This window comes from Coenobita brevimanus, chromosome 110, assembly GCF_032717465.1.
Source record: "Coenobita brevimanus isolate Jiangsu-jjx chromosome 110, ASM3271746v2, whole genome shotgun sequence".
Lineage (NCBI taxonomy): Eukaryota > Metazoa > Arthropoda > Malacostraca > Decapoda > Coenobitidae > Coenobita > Coenobita brevimanus.
This window is the reverse complement of record NC_137063.1, coordinates 10,914,364-10,931,528: the sequence shown is the minus strand read 5'-3', so window position 1 is coordinate 10,931,528 and position 17,165 is coordinate 10,914,364. Positions and strand designations below refer to the sequence as shown.

Below are 17,165 nucleotides of genomic sequence, written 5' to 3'. Positions count from 1 at the left end.
ATTTGGATGATGTGGGAGATGATGTGGAAATGATTGAATAAGGAAACAGAAAATATGAAAAAACAATTAGGTTTAAGACTTTATTTGTTCGAATTGTTTACAGTGAATTACATAATTATTTTGGTGAAGGTTTCTTTAAGGTTATTTGGGTGAAGATTTAAGTTGACAGTTTCTATTACAGTTACAAAAGTGCAGTTACATACGTAGTTATTCCAATGTATTAAGTGTTTTGGTGATGATTGAGTGCCTTTTGGGGTGCTGGTCTCTGCTCACTTTTTCTCCCTTCTCCACTAGTAATCTACCATTTTTATCTTTCACTCCCCTACTAACTTCACTGCCACTCTGTCTTACTCTCTTCACCTCTTTCCAGAATATTTTCTTACAGTCCCTCCACTTTACACTCAAATTCCTTCCAAATTTCTCATCCACTCTCTTCTTTCTCTTATTAATCTTTTCACCTTCTCTTCCTTTCTACATACAACTCTCTCTTCCGCCTCTCAACTTCTTCCACGCCCCTAATTCTCATCCATTCATTGTATGCTTTCTTCCTTTGTGCCACAGCCTGTCTCACCTCTTCATTCCACCATGCTGTTCCTTGCACCCCCTTCCATCTTCTCTTCACCCCACACACCACATCACATGCTGCATATATTTCTACTGTGAATATCTTGCACACACCTTCCATGTCCCCCATCTGCTCCAATTCATATTTACCCAATTGTTCCTCCACTTCTCTCGTATATTCTGCCTTTTTCTCATCCTCTTGTAACCTTTCCACTCTGCATAACTGCATACATTATATGCTGTATATCTATATACAGTCATCCCTCCACTGTTTGATGTAATAGAGTCAAAGGCATGTACGGGAAGTTGGTTTGTCCGGATAGTGGGCCCCTGCCTCCTGGACTGGTACTTATGGACCCTAACCCAGCCTAACTTTGAAAGGAACCTAAATAACTCCCTGCCGGACATGCGTAACACCTATTTAAGACCCTATTCACACCAATAATGGACATAAAGCATGAAATAAATGAAAAGGAGCCAGAGAATGAGGAATTAGAAGTGAGTATGGAAAATATTTAGCAGTGTACAGGGTACTTACAGCACGTCTGTGGCCGCCTCCTCTAAGGCTCTGGCAGTGGTGAAAATGCTCATGAAACACAAACAGTAATCCAGTATTGTGCTACACTTAATTCTTTGCACTGTGAGTTATAATTGTTAAACACTGCACATGCTGTTCTTAATAGCGCCACGCCAGTTTGTTGTAGGTAGTTTTGACCATCATCCACTCACTTGATGTAGTGCTGCCTACTTCTTCCTTAACCTTTATCATTCTTTTTCTGTGCCTGCCCTCCTCTCTTCCTCTTTCTCCCATCTTTCCTGTTACTTATTATTGCTTTTCTTTACAGGTGGCATTACATTGAGTGACAAGCCAAATGGTTTCCTGTAAGCCAAAAAACCATTTACAACGCTGGGTGGTAACCATATAACCAAACCATACGTGCTCCCTATGTGTCAACAAGTGGGTTGGTGGAGGGTTAGTGCCCCTCCCCTCCCTGTAAATCAAATAAAGTCAAATGGCCACCCCTTCTGTGATTATGGCGTCTGGCAATAGATAGATAGATAGACAGTTTCAACCGCCAGTTTCAACCACCATTTTGCATTCCACACTTAATCCTTTGCACTTTAAATTCTAATTTCTTAACACTTCACAACACTGTAAATTCCCATGTGGTCAAGTGGTGAGGTATTGCAGTTTATTTGCTGTTTATTCACAAAAACGAGCACGTGCGGCATCCATTGCGATGAATATCTGCTCACGACAGTGGTTAGGTGGTAACTTGTGAGGGGGGAGGAAGGAAAGGGTGAAGGGGCCTTGCATAAACACAGCTGTTTGGCGCTGCACGCCAATTTCAAATTGCCAGTGGGAAAAAATTCAGATTTTGGGGGGATTTTTTCTTTTTATGGCCATTTTTGGTTTCCGAAGGTCCAGGCCCACAATGTCCGGTAAGTGGGGCGTCTGGATAGTACAGGGATTACTTTTTTTTTTTTTTTTTTTTTTTTTTTTTCAAGGAAGAAGAAACCAAAGGCCAGGGGCCTGCAAATTGCTCCCTTGAAAAAAAAAAAAAAAGCAGAGAGCGAAATTCAAGATCCACTCTTTTCGAGATGCCTGGACACACTGCGTTTGAAAGACAGGAGATTGTAGGCAATAGGAAAAACAGATGAAGGAAGACAGTTCCAGAGTTGACCTGTTGCATACATGAAGGACTGGAAGTAGTGGGTAACTCTTGCATTAGAGAGTTGGACAGAAAAGGAATGAGAGTTTGTTGCTAGACAGGTGCTACGTGCCCACTGTAATGGTGGAGGGATGCAGGCAGACAGCTCAGAGGAGCAGTGACCATTGAAGTAGCGATAGGAATGAGATAAAGATGCAACAGTGTGGCGAAGAGACAGAGGTTGAAGGGAGCCAGTAAGGGGAGGAGAGTTAATGAGACAAAAAGCCTTTGACTCCACCCTGTTGAGAAGAGCTGTATGTGGGGAGCCTCCCAACACATGAGAGTTGTACTCCACACAGGGACGAATAAAACCCGTATAAAGTCAACAACTGTGCAGGGGTAAAGAAGGTATGGAATCATCTTAGCACAACCAGTGTCTTGGAAGCAGATTTTACAAGAGAGGTAATATGTTCGTTCTAAGATAATCCCGAGAGAACGAAACCTCAAGTATGTTTAACCCGTCGCATCAAGGTGACATATATACTTGACGACCCAGGGACATCTGGGTGGCATGTATATATGATCTAGTGTTTCACGGCATTGAGTATTCCGCGGGTTAGTTTCACCACATGGAGCCACTGTCAACCCTCCTGCACACATCTGAGTCACGCTTCAGTTACCTGTGTAATGGGTAGACCTCCGCAAAAAGTTTTCCACGTGGCCGGATCCTCAGCTGAGTACCCACAGCCACAGACTTCAACACCAATGAAGTTCAAAGGCCAGAAAAGAAAAGGCCTTAGTGATAATCCTAGGAAGAGAACTCGAGGTGATGTAATCGCCGGTTGTGAGTGGAGAAAGTGACTCTTCCGCTGAGGAAAGCGACTGCCATGATGATAATTATGCGTCACGTGAGGAGGGTGGATTACGTGAGTCCTCCACTGTGCGCCCATCGTTTTCCCCTGTATGTTCATCTGCTATTATCAATGATGGGAATGGTTCAGAAGGTATTGATGATCCTGGAGAGGGGGATATTGGCACAGATGAGGAGATGGAAGAGAAGAAAGGGAGGAGGTAGAGCAGGGAGGGAGGAGGAAGTGCAGTGGGGCAAGCCTCGCACCACCGCTGTCTATTTATATGAATAATGGAAACAGAAAGATTGTTTCATGATGAAATCAGTTTATTTTTTATTGAAAGTTTTCGTGTGTGTATGTTTGTAATGATGAAAAGAACAAATCACAGGAAAAAAATTCTGTTATAGTGGAAAATGTAGTGGAGTGGAGAAAGGGAGGAGGTGGAGGAGGGTGAGAGGAGGAAGCGCAGTGGGGCACGCCTCGCACCACCGCTGTGTCTGTTTATGTGAATAATGGAAGCAGAAAGTTTGTTTCACAATGAAATTAGTGCCTTATTTTTTAATGAAAGCTTTCGTGTGTGTATAGTTATTATGATGAAAAGTACAAATCATAGGAAAAAATTCTGTTATTGTGGGAAATATTTCTGATTATTGACAGTACATGAATAACTACTGTATTTTGTTCACAATATTTTTTTTTTAAGTTTTATGTAGTAGTAGTTATAGTAGTAGTGGTAGTAGTAGTGTTATAGTATTGGTAGTAGTAGTGTTATAGTATTGGTAGTTGTAGTAGTAGTAGTTGTAATAGTCGTAGTTGTAGTAGTGGTAGTTGTAGTAGTAGTAATAGTAGTATTTGTATTAGTTGTTGTAATACCCAGACATCTAATGGCACAGCAGTGCTAGAAGTGACGACAATGTAAGCCAAACATACATCTCCATGTGTGTGTGTGTGTGTGTGTGTGTGTGTGTGTGTGTGTGTGTGTGTGTGTAAGGTGGTTTTGGTGGAATGGTGGAGCAGTGATGAGGCAAGCAGGCACACAGGCCTGTACTTGAGGCAGCCTGCTTCAAGATCGTTGCTGTGGTTACTGGACTCACAGTAGAAATCACGCCATACTTTTGAAAAACCTACACAGAATTTTTTTTTTTTTTTTTATGTGCTCGACTCTGGGCATAGGCTTCACAGCCTGCTCCCAAGGTCCAGTATTCCTCCTACATATCATACACCTTTGCATGTCACCACTTCGGCGCTAACACCCACTGTCCATAGTGAATACATGCTAGGGCTGTCTCATACAAGACTGGTGTATTGGTATTAGCGGGGGTATTTTTACGACATGTCGGCAGGTCTTCTGGTAGAACAGTAAAGTCTGATATTTATGAAATTCGAATCCTTAAACTGTTCCCTGCCCCAGCGGGATTTGAGCCCGGGTCCGTTAGGACTGCAGCCCAACTCTCTATAATATATATATATATATATATATATATATATATATGTGTATGTATATAAATATGTATATATGAGGCCCCACGTGCAAAAGTATACCCTTATGCCATTTTTTAAAAGTGGCAGAAATCGTGTTTAAAGTTTTTACAACTTTGAAGAACAATACCGCAAAAACTATAATACCTATGATAATGGCATTTACATCATTTTAAAGCTGATTGTCTCTATCCAAAAACTTTTTAGTAAAGATACTATTGTTTTTACCCCCACCCCCCAAAAAAAAAAAAAACATATTACCATATAATGCTGCTACATTTATGCATAAACTAGTACCGTTTGCCAATAGGTAGTGAGTTCCTTTATGTTGTAAGATGAAGTTGAATGTCTGTAAAGTGGTTGGTTATGAATTTGTCTGGTTATTGTCATAAGAAGTAAGTTTTATAAATTAAAAAAAGAAATTATTAATACACAGCATTTTTTTTTTTTTTTCACCTGGTCCTCATTGTTCTGTGCTTTTATGTGAACATCTGTTAAATGCAGTAACAAACAAAATAGCACCAGTAATACTAGGAATAATGATGTTTTACATTAATAATCTTAATGAATGCAGTGGGTGCTGCAATAAAAAATACAACATAGTGGCGAAAAGCGCTTGATAAAGGGTGGCGATGTAAACTCAATGTTATTTCTATGGGGTTTTGCCCTTATGTCTTGGGTCATACATCACATCCACCAAGTCCACATGAAAGTACATACTCTGAGGGACTGTGGAATAGCATTATCTCAATTTTTGACAAGATGGTGCATGGGTATACCCTTGCGCACGGAGCCTCATGTATAAATATATATATATATATATATATATATGCAGTACATACACCTACACAATCATCTTGCCTAAAGTTCTCCCTCGCAAGGTGCATCTTACCTAATGCGTGATGGGGGTCTGACAGTAATTAATTATTTAGAAAGTGCATTTGCTACTTGCCATGTGTGACGGGCATGAAATTTTGAGGCAAATACAGTATTCTCTTGCAAATTGTGAGCATAATTTATAGCGCACGTTGGGTAAAGGTGGAGCTGATGAGTATGTGTGGTGGGGTGTGGCTGGTGTGTGAGTGAGTGGTGGCCACAGCAGCAGGATGATGACATAATGTCTGTAGTGTCTGACCTGGACTTCCTGGGGAGGCGGTGGCTCAATCGGTAGAGAGTTGGCCTGTAGTCCTAGCGGACCTGGGTTCAAATCCCACTGGGGCAGGGAACAGTTTAAGGATTTGAATTTCATAAATATCAGACTTTACTGATCTACCAGAAGACCCGCCGATGTCGTAAAAATACCCCCGCTAATACCAATACACCAGTCCTGTATGAGACAGCCCTAGCATGTATTCAATATGGACAGTGGGTGTTAGTGCCGAAGTGGTGACATGTAAAGGTGTACGGTATGTAGGAGGACTACTGGGCCTTGATAGCAGGCTGTGAAGCCTATGCCCAGAGTCAGTCACATTAAAAAAAAAAAAAAAAAAGCAACAGACAGCACCTAACCTAGTGCAAACTAAGGTATGCATTCCATAAAATTGGCCACACAATATTGTGCTTTAAGAGCATTCGTTAATCACTGGCTCAGTCGTCACCAGGGTTGCCATTTGGTATTTTTCACTACCGAATGTGGGGCAATTTGGTAATGAAAAATTCAGTCGGTAATGATTCAGAATGATTCATTACCAAAAGGATTATTCACATGTATGAGTGTACCAAGGATGGAGATGGTGGATTATCTTCTTTTTTTTTTTTTTTTTTTTTTTTTTTTTTTTTTAAAGCAAGATAGAAGGAACCAAAGGCTAAGAGGTCACAAATCATTCCTTCCAGGGGGGAGAAAAAAAAAAAAAAATCAAGTAGTGATGAGAGTAATAGTGAGGCACGGAATGAGGCCCGTGCAGAACAGCTGTGAGTGTTTGGATTCAGCTTCTGTGGTACGGCCTTGGGTACCACAACAATAATTCGCATTATTTACCCTCTGTACAATGCTGGTAAGGTCTTGAATTTTCATAATAAATATACTGTACAGTATTACACTTGCATGTTTCTATTGTAAGTTTTCCTTTTGCATTTTAGTTAGGGATAGGTATTGGTGAATCAAGATACGAAAATTCAAGATGTGTCACCGATAAAGCCATTTTAACATGGGATGCTTTGCGAATTTATAAAGTGTGGCAGGCTGTGTAGCCCATATTCAGGCATATTACACGAGAAGACTATATATATATATATATATATATATATATACAACACATGTAGATCAGATATTCATTCTTAGATCTTTAGTGGAAAAGTTTCTAGAGAAGGGAAAGAAGTTGTATGTGGCCTACATGGATTTGGAGAAAGCATATGACAGGGTGGATAGACAAGGATTGTGGAAAGTATTAAGAATATATGGAGTAGATGGGAAGCTGATGAATGCTGTGAAGAGTACATATGAGGGTGCTACGGCTGCAGTACATGTGGATAGTGAACTGAGTGAGTTTTTCTTTTTGAAGGTTGAGTTGAAACAGGGATGTGTCATGTCTCCATGGTTGTTCAATCTGTATATGGATGGGGATATTAAAGAGGTACAAGGTAGGGCACTGGATGTTGGAGTGGCCATAACGAGAAAGGGTAGTGTTTGGAAACTCCCTGTACTGTTGTTTGCAGATGATACTGTGTTGTTAAGTGAAGACGAAGGGGAGCTGCAAGGCTTGGTGGATGAGTTTGGGAGAGTGTGCAAGAAAGGGAATCTAAAGGTGAATGTAGGGAAGAGGAAAGTGATGGTCTTTGAGAGAGGTGAAGTCAGTGATATGTACAGTGAGGTTGGATGATGAAGAAATGGAAAATGTGAGTATGTTTAAGTACTTGGGTAGTGTGATAAATAAGGATGGAAGTTTCAAGGGTGAAGTGCTTGAAAGGGTACAAGAAGGAAGGAAAGCTGCTGGTTCCTTGAAGGCAGTGATAAGAAACAGGGAATTGAGCATGGAAGTGAAAAGGTTATTACATGACTGTATTGTGATACCATCTCTAATGTATGGAAGTGAAGCTTGGACGTTGTTGGAGGGACATAAGTCAAGAGTGAGAGCAGTGGAAATTAGTTATTTGAGAGGAGTCAGTGGAGTCACATGGAGAGATAGGTTGACAAATGAGGATACTAAAGGAGCATTGTGGTGTGGATGTGGATGTGATAGGAAGTGTCAGGAGAAACATATTGAGGTGGTTTGGCCATGTGGAAAGGATGGAGAGTGAGAGACTGATGAGGAGAATGTATGTGAGTGAGGTGGAAGGGGAGAGAGGGAGGAGAGGGCCAAGGATGAGATGGAAGGATGGAGTGGAGAGGTATATGAGAGAAGGGGATGTGAATTGGGAGCAGGGCAGTGAAATGGCAGGGGACAGGGTGACGTGGAGGTGATTTGTTTGTGGCCACCCTGTATAAGGGATTAAGGCATCTGACAGTAGATAGATATATATAAATATATAACGGCCATACCACGTTGAGTACATCGCTTCCTGTCCGATCAGCGACGTAAAGCAACATTGGGTCTGGTTAGTACTTGGATGGGTGACCGCCTGGGAACACCAGATGCTGTTGGCATCCCTGCGTGTCAAGTGGGGTTGGTGGAGGATTAGTGCCCCTCCCTGTAAAACAATTAACTCTAATCCCTTGGCCACCCCATTTGGGATACATGGCGTCTGGCAATGAATGAATGAATATATATATACAGTATGATATATATATATATATATATATATATATATATATATATTTATATATATATATATACAGTAAAACCCCTACAACTCAGCATAATACATGTGCAAGCCTTGGCGAGTTAGCCTATTTGCCGAGTTGTAGGGATGAACTTTAAGTTCCCCCCCAGCACACACACACACACACACACACAATAGGAAAAAAATGGAAAAAAAAAAAGGTTTTTACAATAAACAGTAAAAACTGCCTTACCATGATTCCATGGAGTTGTAGGGTGTATTCCAGGCATGGAGGAGGACTTTTGGTTGTTTTTGGAGGTGTTAGGGTGGCTCAAGATCACTTTTGGGCACACCTTTATTGCACTGTACGTACTTGACACTGTACACTAAGCACAGTTAACACTATAAAGGCCATTACTGTAATGTATGTATCACTTGTACTATACTGGGAAACTAAACACTGAACACTTAAACATTACTGTACAACGGAAGAGATAAGCGCAGCGTGTGAGGCGGTTTGTGAAGTGAGGAGGAGATGCAAGGGTGTGCAAGGGACAGCATGGTGGAATGATGAGGTGAAACGAGCTGTGGAACAAAAGAAGAAGGCATATGGTGAATGGTTGGCGAGTAGAGGTAGGGGAGAAGATGAGAGAGACAAGAGAGAGGTATATGTGAGCAGGAGAAGGGAGGTTAAGAGACTGGTGAAGGAGAGTAAGAAGAAAGTGGATGAAGAGTTTGGGAGGAATCTGAGTGTGAAATGGAGGGAGAGTAAGAAATTGTTTTGGAAGGAGGTAAAGAAAGTAAGGCAGTGTGAAAGGGGAAATAGTAGGGGAGTGAAAGATAGGAATAATAGATTGTTGGTGGAGAAGAGAGAGAAATTGAGGAGATGGAAGGAGCACTTTGAGGATTTGTTGAATGTAGAGAGTGAGAGCAGTGTGAGTATAAGTGGTTGGGGAATGGCTGGGAGAAGAAGAGATGAGAGGAGGGAGGAAGAGATCAGTAGGTCGGAAGTAGTGGAAGCGATGAAGAAGATTAAGCTGGGAAAGGCCCCAGGAATTGATGGAGTGTGTGGTGAAATGCTTAGGTATGGGGGTGAGATTGTTGTGGAGTGGATATGGAAGTTGTGTAGATTGGCTTGGGAAGAGGGAAGGGTTCCAGAGGACTGGAAATCAGGTATAATTGTTCCTCTGTTCCTCTGTACAAAGGAAAAGGGGAGAGAGAAGTATGTGGTAACCATAGGGGTATTTGCCTTCTTAGTGTGACTGGTAAAATATATGGTAGAATACTCATTGATAGGGTTAGGCATATGACAGAGGAGCTAGTTGGAGAAGAACAAGGGGGATTTAGGAAGGGAAAAGGGTGTGTAGATCAGATATTTGTTCTAAGATGTTTAGTGGAGAAGTATCTAGAGAAGGGAAGGAAAGTGTACGCTGCCTTCATGGACTTGGAGAAAGCTTATGACAGAATAGATAGGAAAGGTATGTCGAAGATATTAAGAATATATGGAGTGGAGGGGAAATTGTTGAGTGCTGTGAAGAGTATGTACGAGGGAGCTAGGGCTACGGTGCGAGTGGATGGTGAGCTGAGTGAGTTCTTTGATCTCAATGTGGGACTGAAACAGGGGTGTGTAATGTCTCCATGACTGTTTAATGTATATATGGATGGGGTCGTAAAGGAGGTACAAGGTAGGGCAGTGGATGTGGGGGTGGCCCTAATGAATGAGGGTGAGATTTGGAAGCTTCTGGTGTTGCTGTTTGCTGATGATACAGTATTGTTGAGTGAAGATGAATGGGAGTTGCAAGGTTTGATGAATGAATATGGGACAGTGTGTAGGAGGAGGAAGCTGAAAGTTAATGTAAACAAAAGTAAAGTTATGGTGTTTGAGAGGAATGAAGTCACAGAGTGTGCAGTGAGGTTGGATGGTGAAGATATGGAGAATGTGAGTGCATTCAAGTACTTGGGTAGTGTGATGAGTAAGGATGGAACTTTGGGGGATGAAGTACGTGAAAGGGTACAGCAGGGAAGGAAGGTTGTTGGCACACTGAAAGCAGTGATGAGAAATAGGGAGGTGAGTATGGAAGTTAAGAAGGCACTGCATGATGGTATTGTGATCCCTACCCTGACATATGGAAGCGAGGCGTGGACCTTGCAAGAGGGGAACAAGTCAAGAGTGAGAGCAGTGGAAATGAGTTACTTGAGAGGAGCATGTGGAGTGACATGGAGGGACAGGTTGACGAATGAAGAAGTGAAGGAACGTTGTGGGGTAGATGTGGATGTGGTTGAAAAGATTAGGAGAAATACACTGAGGTGGTTTGGACATGTGGAGAGGATGGAGAATGAAAGACTGACTAAGAGGGTGTATGTAGGTGAGGTGGAGGGAGGGAGAGGGAGGGGTAGACCGAGGATGAGGTGGAGGGATGGAGTTGAGAGGTATATGAGGGAGGGGGGTGAGTTGGGGGAGGGGAGTCAAATGGTGGGTGACAGAGTGACTTGGAGGCGTTTTGTCTGCGGCCACCCTTTGCAGGATTAGGGCGTCGGGCTATAGATAGATAGATAGATAGACAACTTGGCATCTTACCAAGTTAGGGGGAACTTTTGCCGATTCTCTTCTCTCACGTGTGCCTTTTTGGGAATTTTTGAATTTTGATTTTTTAAATGAATATTTTGGAGCCTTCCCAAGTTGTAGAGGTTTCCGACTTGAAGGATGCCGAATTGTAGAGATTTTACTGCATATATATATATATATAGTAATCCCTCATTTATCCAGACATAATAGAGCCAAAGGCATATCCGGGTAGTGGCAACATCCAGATAATGAACACTATTCCCCTACCATACCAGACCCTACTTATACCCACCTTCAACCAATACCTAACCTATTTGTACAGTACCTGTGCATATTTGGCAGTGTTTTCTGGTCATTCAGTCATATTTAAACATCAAAACACACATAGGAATATCCAAGGTAATGCTAAGCACCAAGAAAACCATGCAGAAAAGCCACTAAAAACCAAAAAACACCCTACCTAAACTCTACTGTATGTACAGTACCCCTCCTTATTTTGGCCGTGCTTTCTGGTTATTCTGCCATATTTTGACATCAGAACATACATAGGATTATCCAAAATAATTTTTAACACCAAGAAAACCATAAAAAAAAAACACACTGAAAAACAAAAACTACCAACCTATACAGTACACCACAGTATGTACAGTACCCCTCCTAATATTGGCACTGTTTTCAGGTCATCCTGCCATAATTAGACATTAGAACACACATAGGAATATCCACAGTATTGCTAAACACCAAGAAAGCCATTAAAAAAAAAAAAAAAATCCTACCTGTACAGCACTGTATGTACAGTACCCCCCCTAACATTGGCACTGTTTCCAGGTCAGTTTGCCATATTAGACATCAAAACACACATAGGAATATCCAAAGTAGTGCTAAACACTAAGAAAATCATGAAAAAAAAAAAACATTAAAACCAAAGAAAACCCGACCTATTCATGGCTGTATGTACAGTACCCCTCCTAATTTTGGCACTCCTTCCAGGTCAGTCTGCCATATTTAGAGATAAAAACACACATAGGATTATCCATATTACTGCTAAACACCAAGAAAGCTTGGATGAACACCAAAAATCCAGAAAAAAACTGACGACAGTTTGAAAATCTGTTGTCTGTGAAGAGTGATTGTTCCTGGGGCTCAAAAAAAATTTCCACGACCAAATATGCCACTGGAAACTGGTTATATTGGTATAAATGGTATACCTTCATCTTTGCAGATGTTCATACTATAAGATAAGCTAATAAAAGGGCATAAAACTCACAAGTAAGGGTACAGAAATATAATAAGAATAAAGTGTTCAGGAGTAAAACTTACCTTCATATAACTTCTCACCGTCCTAGTGCAAAATTTTTGCCAGCACTTTCCAAAAGTTAAGAATATGTCTAGATGCAGAATTTCATGAGCTTTCTCATGGTCACTTCAGAAATTCAGTACGACCAATAGTAGTCGAATAAATCGCAAAAAACCTTAATAACTCATGTGTCAGTGTTATCACCACGAAGGAAGGTAGGGACTAAGGGAGTGAAGGGGGTACCAGGAGGGTATGGATGGGGGACAGGAGGGGTGGAGAAGCATGGCTGTGGGCAGGATTCCCCCCCCTTCTGTCAACAGGTGGACGGTCACTTTTACCGTACATTTACTCGTGGCTTGTGGTCTGTGTTCAATGGAGATGGCGGTTGGGAATGATTTAGCCCCCCGTGGCCGCACAATATTGGTTATTTGGTGGAGAATGCATACAGACATTTTGACACCGCTTGCGGGTCACAGTCTCATTACTCGGGTGCTGGAGGTTCGTTGGGAGTGCTAGGACAAGAGCGCGACTTTGACCATTCAGTACAGGGGCAGACAGACATTTTAGCTCTGGTTGCGGGTTACAGACTACTTCCCGCTGATGGGTCGAGCCTGGCAGCCACCATACCGAATGTTTGAACATGTCAGCTGGCCAGCAGATATTCTCGGGGACTTATGTCAGGATAACAACAAGTAATTCAGATGCTGAGTGTCTGGATAAATGAGGGACTGCTGTATCATGGCTTTTGGGGAAATTTTTAATGAGAATTGAGGTGTGTAATGGCATGTAGATTGATGTAGACAGTTAGAGGAACTTGTATTTGAGAGCACGCTGGTCTACTTTCTGTGTAAATGAAACACTGAAAAAGTTCAGCAAAGGGGGATGGTCAGGAGCTAGTCCCAGAGGCTGATGAAACGGAAGCTCTAGCTCATCCATGTCATCAGCTATCCATCCACCTGGGGAGTACCACTTTGCTCGACTGGTGCTACAGTCTACTCCTGTATGATTGCTTATATGTAGGGGACAGCAGTACTTTATATTTTGGATATCATTTGGATCTTTTGTGGCAATATGAGCAAACCTCAGTGGTTCATCATCACCTCTTGTTCTTGTACTTTCTTTAATATTCTGGATCAGTAAGGTCTCTCTTGCCAGTTCATGTACACTCAACCCTCGGCTATCACTCTCAATTGGTCCCGCTGTGGCTGCGCTATAGCTGAAACCGTGATAGCCGAATTGAAGAACTTATGGTAATGATTCTAATTGGTGCCATGACCTCAATATTTATCCCTAAGATACCCTTTTTGTACCACATATTAATATATAATAGTCTAAAAATGAGCATGTTTTATGATGTGATCACAATTCTTATAAATACCCCTCACAGTTGATTCATTGATGTTATATTTCTTCCCCACTCTTCGCTTGGTCTCACCGTTCTATATAAGTTTCACTTTTCCAGTTTATCTGCATAACTTAGGTTCTTCCTCTTCTTTATTTCCCTGCCAGGTACCGCAGCAATACGTTGGGTGATGGTAGGGGAACAGGGAGGGGGTACGTTGGCCATGGTCATATCATAGAAAAGGTTATTGTTCTCACTATCACTGTTCACAATCTGAGGGCGTACACTTGAATGGTTTGGTGGGCAGGAGACTCGGTCGGGCGGCCAATCAGCGCTCAGCTGGCGCTGACATCACACGACCAACCATGGAGTGAAGCTTTTGTTGGCTGAGTGGAGCACTGGAGCCTGGCCTTTTTGAAATTTTCAAACATTTGCGGTGCGCGATAGCAGGCATTTAGTGCATGATAAAGGGATTTTGGTAGTTTTTTTATATAGGCTTGATAGCAAGATACGCTATAGCGGAACCCGTGATAGCTGAGGGCTGAGTGTAATTTATAACCCCATATATTGGTATTGCCTGCATCACTTTCCTCTCATTTAACCTCATTACTATTAAAATCCCTAGTTAGTTCCAATTTATTTTTACTTTGTACTAGTTTTTCCGTGTATGTCAGTATATCTCTTCACATTACTTTGTATTCTTTATCTGTCCACATTTTTGTTTGAGGTGGCATATAAGCTACTCCAATACAGTAAACCGTCAATGTAACGAAGTAATTAGGGGGAAGGGGTGGGTCGCTGTATCCGATAGTTCGCTATATGCCAGGGTCAGTATTATCCGAGGGATTACTGAACCTAGGTCGCTATATCCAGGGGGTCATTTGGTACTACGTGAGCATCCACAACCTAAACTTGCTCCGTAAAGTTTTACATGGAGAATTCAATGGTTTATGTAGTTATACATGTAAATACAATACTGTATGAAGTTGTACATATAAATACAGTACCTATAATAAAAAAAATAATAATAACAATTTGGTTTTACACCTGGTATCCTTGAAAGCCTAAGGTGTTGCCCCTGCGTAGAGGACTTTTGGACTGGAGCGTGTAGCATTTTATGTTCGGATGCCCTTCCTGATGTCTACCAGTGACCCTTGGGTGGATTCGATCCTCCGACCCTTCGGTCAGAGCGGAGCGCTCTAACCCACTGAGCCACGGCTGCTGCAGTACCTATAATAAGAATACAGTATAATGTAGTACTGTTACAGTGCACTTACTGTGCCAGGAAGGGATGCTGTTGAAATACACTTACCGTGCCAGGAAGGGTTGCTGTTGTCACCGTGGGCTGATTCGTGAGCTTCCCCTGCAGTTAGTGATCTTTGTTCACAAAATCTGGAGGAAGTTCGGTCACGATTTGGCTGTTTATTTTATTCGAAATTTACAATACTGGGGTTCGTTATATCGAAGGTTTACTGTGTCTTATCATATTACCTTTCTCACTGATGATTTCCATTGTTATAGCAACTACCTTTTTATTTCTGGTATTTATTTCTACATCTTGCCGTGAAAATGTTTTTTGTCATTATCAAAACTCCTCCCTCAGCTCTTCCTTCTCTACCTCTGCTCCATATATTATATCTACTCCAACTCATCACCTCTACTTTCATGCCCTATTTTTAACTTTGTTTCACTTAAACATATTACTTCAGGTTTTTCTTTGTTGATGTAATCATCTGGATCTAACGTTTTTTTAATAAGTTGATCTACTGTATTTTACGGTACACTGTTTGTTTATTACACTGTTCTCCTTGTTTATTACCATGTGTAACGTCTCGTACTCTATGATTTTTATTTACTTTCTCTCTGTCCCTCTTTATATACCATTCTCCATTTTAATACTCATTACTTTCCAAAAAAATTTATTCGCATCTTCATCTGTTCTCACTGTTTTTTTCCTTAATTTCTGATATTAAATTTCATATTTACTCTCTTTCCACCCAAGTCAAGTCCCTCCTCACCACTGTCCCCTTGTATGTTTCACTCTTCTTCAACCTCCATGTAGATTTCATCACATCCTGTGCCACCTTTACTAACTTGAACTAAAGTTTGACTGGCTTTACTTCACCCTTTTGATACTGTCCCAACCTCCACATTCCCTAAGTCTTGTCCTCCCATCCATTACTTTCTTTATCACAGTTCACTAGCTTTCTTTCCCCACCTCTCTTTTCTCACATTTTTGTTTCTGATTTCACCTTCTCATTATCATCCATTTTTGCCAATCTACTGTCTCTCTCACTGTGTTGTCCCTCCATCGTGTGTGTGTGTGTGTGTGTGTGTGTGTGTCTTTTTCCTGTTTCAGAATCTGACATACAGTATGTCATTTATAATGGTGAAATTTTGTATTCATGATGATGATGATGATAATGATCATTAAAATGAATGTTTCATAATATGGGTCTTTTGAAGAGGTAAATCTGAAATGCTAGAGGTCCAGAATAGGAGAAACTAACTGTTGTGCATTTCTAGGATTGACGACATTGAGGACAGCAGTGTGTTACGTCGTGGCATCCCGGTGGCTCACAGCATCTATGGTGTTGCATCAACCATCAACGCTGCAAATTATGTCTATTTTATGGGTCTAGAGAAAGTTCTGGCCCTTGACCACCCAGAGGTAGGTAGCAGTTTGTATTCCTGGATTCTGTAAACTGTAATACAGGTAACTCTGACTTAACTTTTCATGAAGCTCCAGTTGTTTGGCAGTTATGCTTCTGTAGGTATATGTTTATGTTTCTATAATTTACCAAACTGTTTACTTTCTTGAATTGCCTGGTACAGTATATATATATATATATATATATATATATATATATATATATATACAGGTAACTCGCACGGAACACGATCTCACGGAACGCGCTCGCAATTATACACGGTAAGGGCTGGGATACATATAAGACAACGTAAGATTAAAAAACCATCATGAAAACTACAAATTAACGCAGGAGAGGCCTTTGAAAGATCAAATCCTCGAACGTCACCGCTCGCAATTATACACGGTAAGGGCTGGGATACATATAAGACAACGTAAGATTAAAAAACCATCATGAAAACTACAATTTAACGCAGGAGAGGCCTTTGAAAGATCAAATCCTCGAACGTCACCGCAGCGCGCTGTTTGTTTTGATTATGTGACGATCTAGGCGGGAAATTATTCAGTGAGTGAGACATTCCCGAGTACAGTAGCACAGTATTTGTAAGTTAAATATTTAGAGTACTGTACTGTTCTGGTAAGTTTATGTGCAACTTAAAGTACTATTAAATAACGTTAAAGCAAGAAATAAAGTCTTATAACCAGTTTACCTGATAGGCGTCAGAATATTGCCTTTTTTATTTGTTCGTTTTTTCCACAGTACTGTACAGTATTTGTAAGTTAAATATTTACTGTTCTCGTATGTACTGTACTTGTAAGCACTTAAATAAAGTTAAATAATTAAATAAAGCCTTGTAACCAGTTAACCTGATTTATATGATTACCCATGATCGGCGTCGGAATATTGCCTTTTTAGTTTGTTCGTTAAAGACTTATAATAAGAGAAAAGTACATTTTTGTCTTGGTATCTTTACCTATTTGCTCAGGTTTGCTGTAATGGTTTGGATCATTTGATGCAATGCAACTTGTAGAAAACTGTGAAAACTTTCGGGAAGTGAACGAAAA

The 17,165-nt window shown here is 41.1% G+C and overlaps 1 protein-coding gene and 1 pseudogene across 1 annotated transcript in view; both read left to right on the top strand.

Annotated features, from left to right (window-relative positions):
• Positions 1-17,165, top strand: part of qm (geranylgeranyl pyrophosphate synthase quemao) — a 146,173-nt gene that overhangs the window by 11,508 nt on the left and 117,500 nt on the right. Inside the window, exon 3 of the mRNA XM_080286007.1 lies at positions 15,977-16,121. Within this exon, the coding sequence (XP_080142133.1) occupies positions 15,977-16,121 (145 nt within the window). The remainder of the gene's footprint in view (positions 1-15,976; positions 16,122-17,165) is intronic.
• Positions 8,011-8,129, top strand: LOC145417628 (5S ribosomal RNA; annotated as a pseudogene).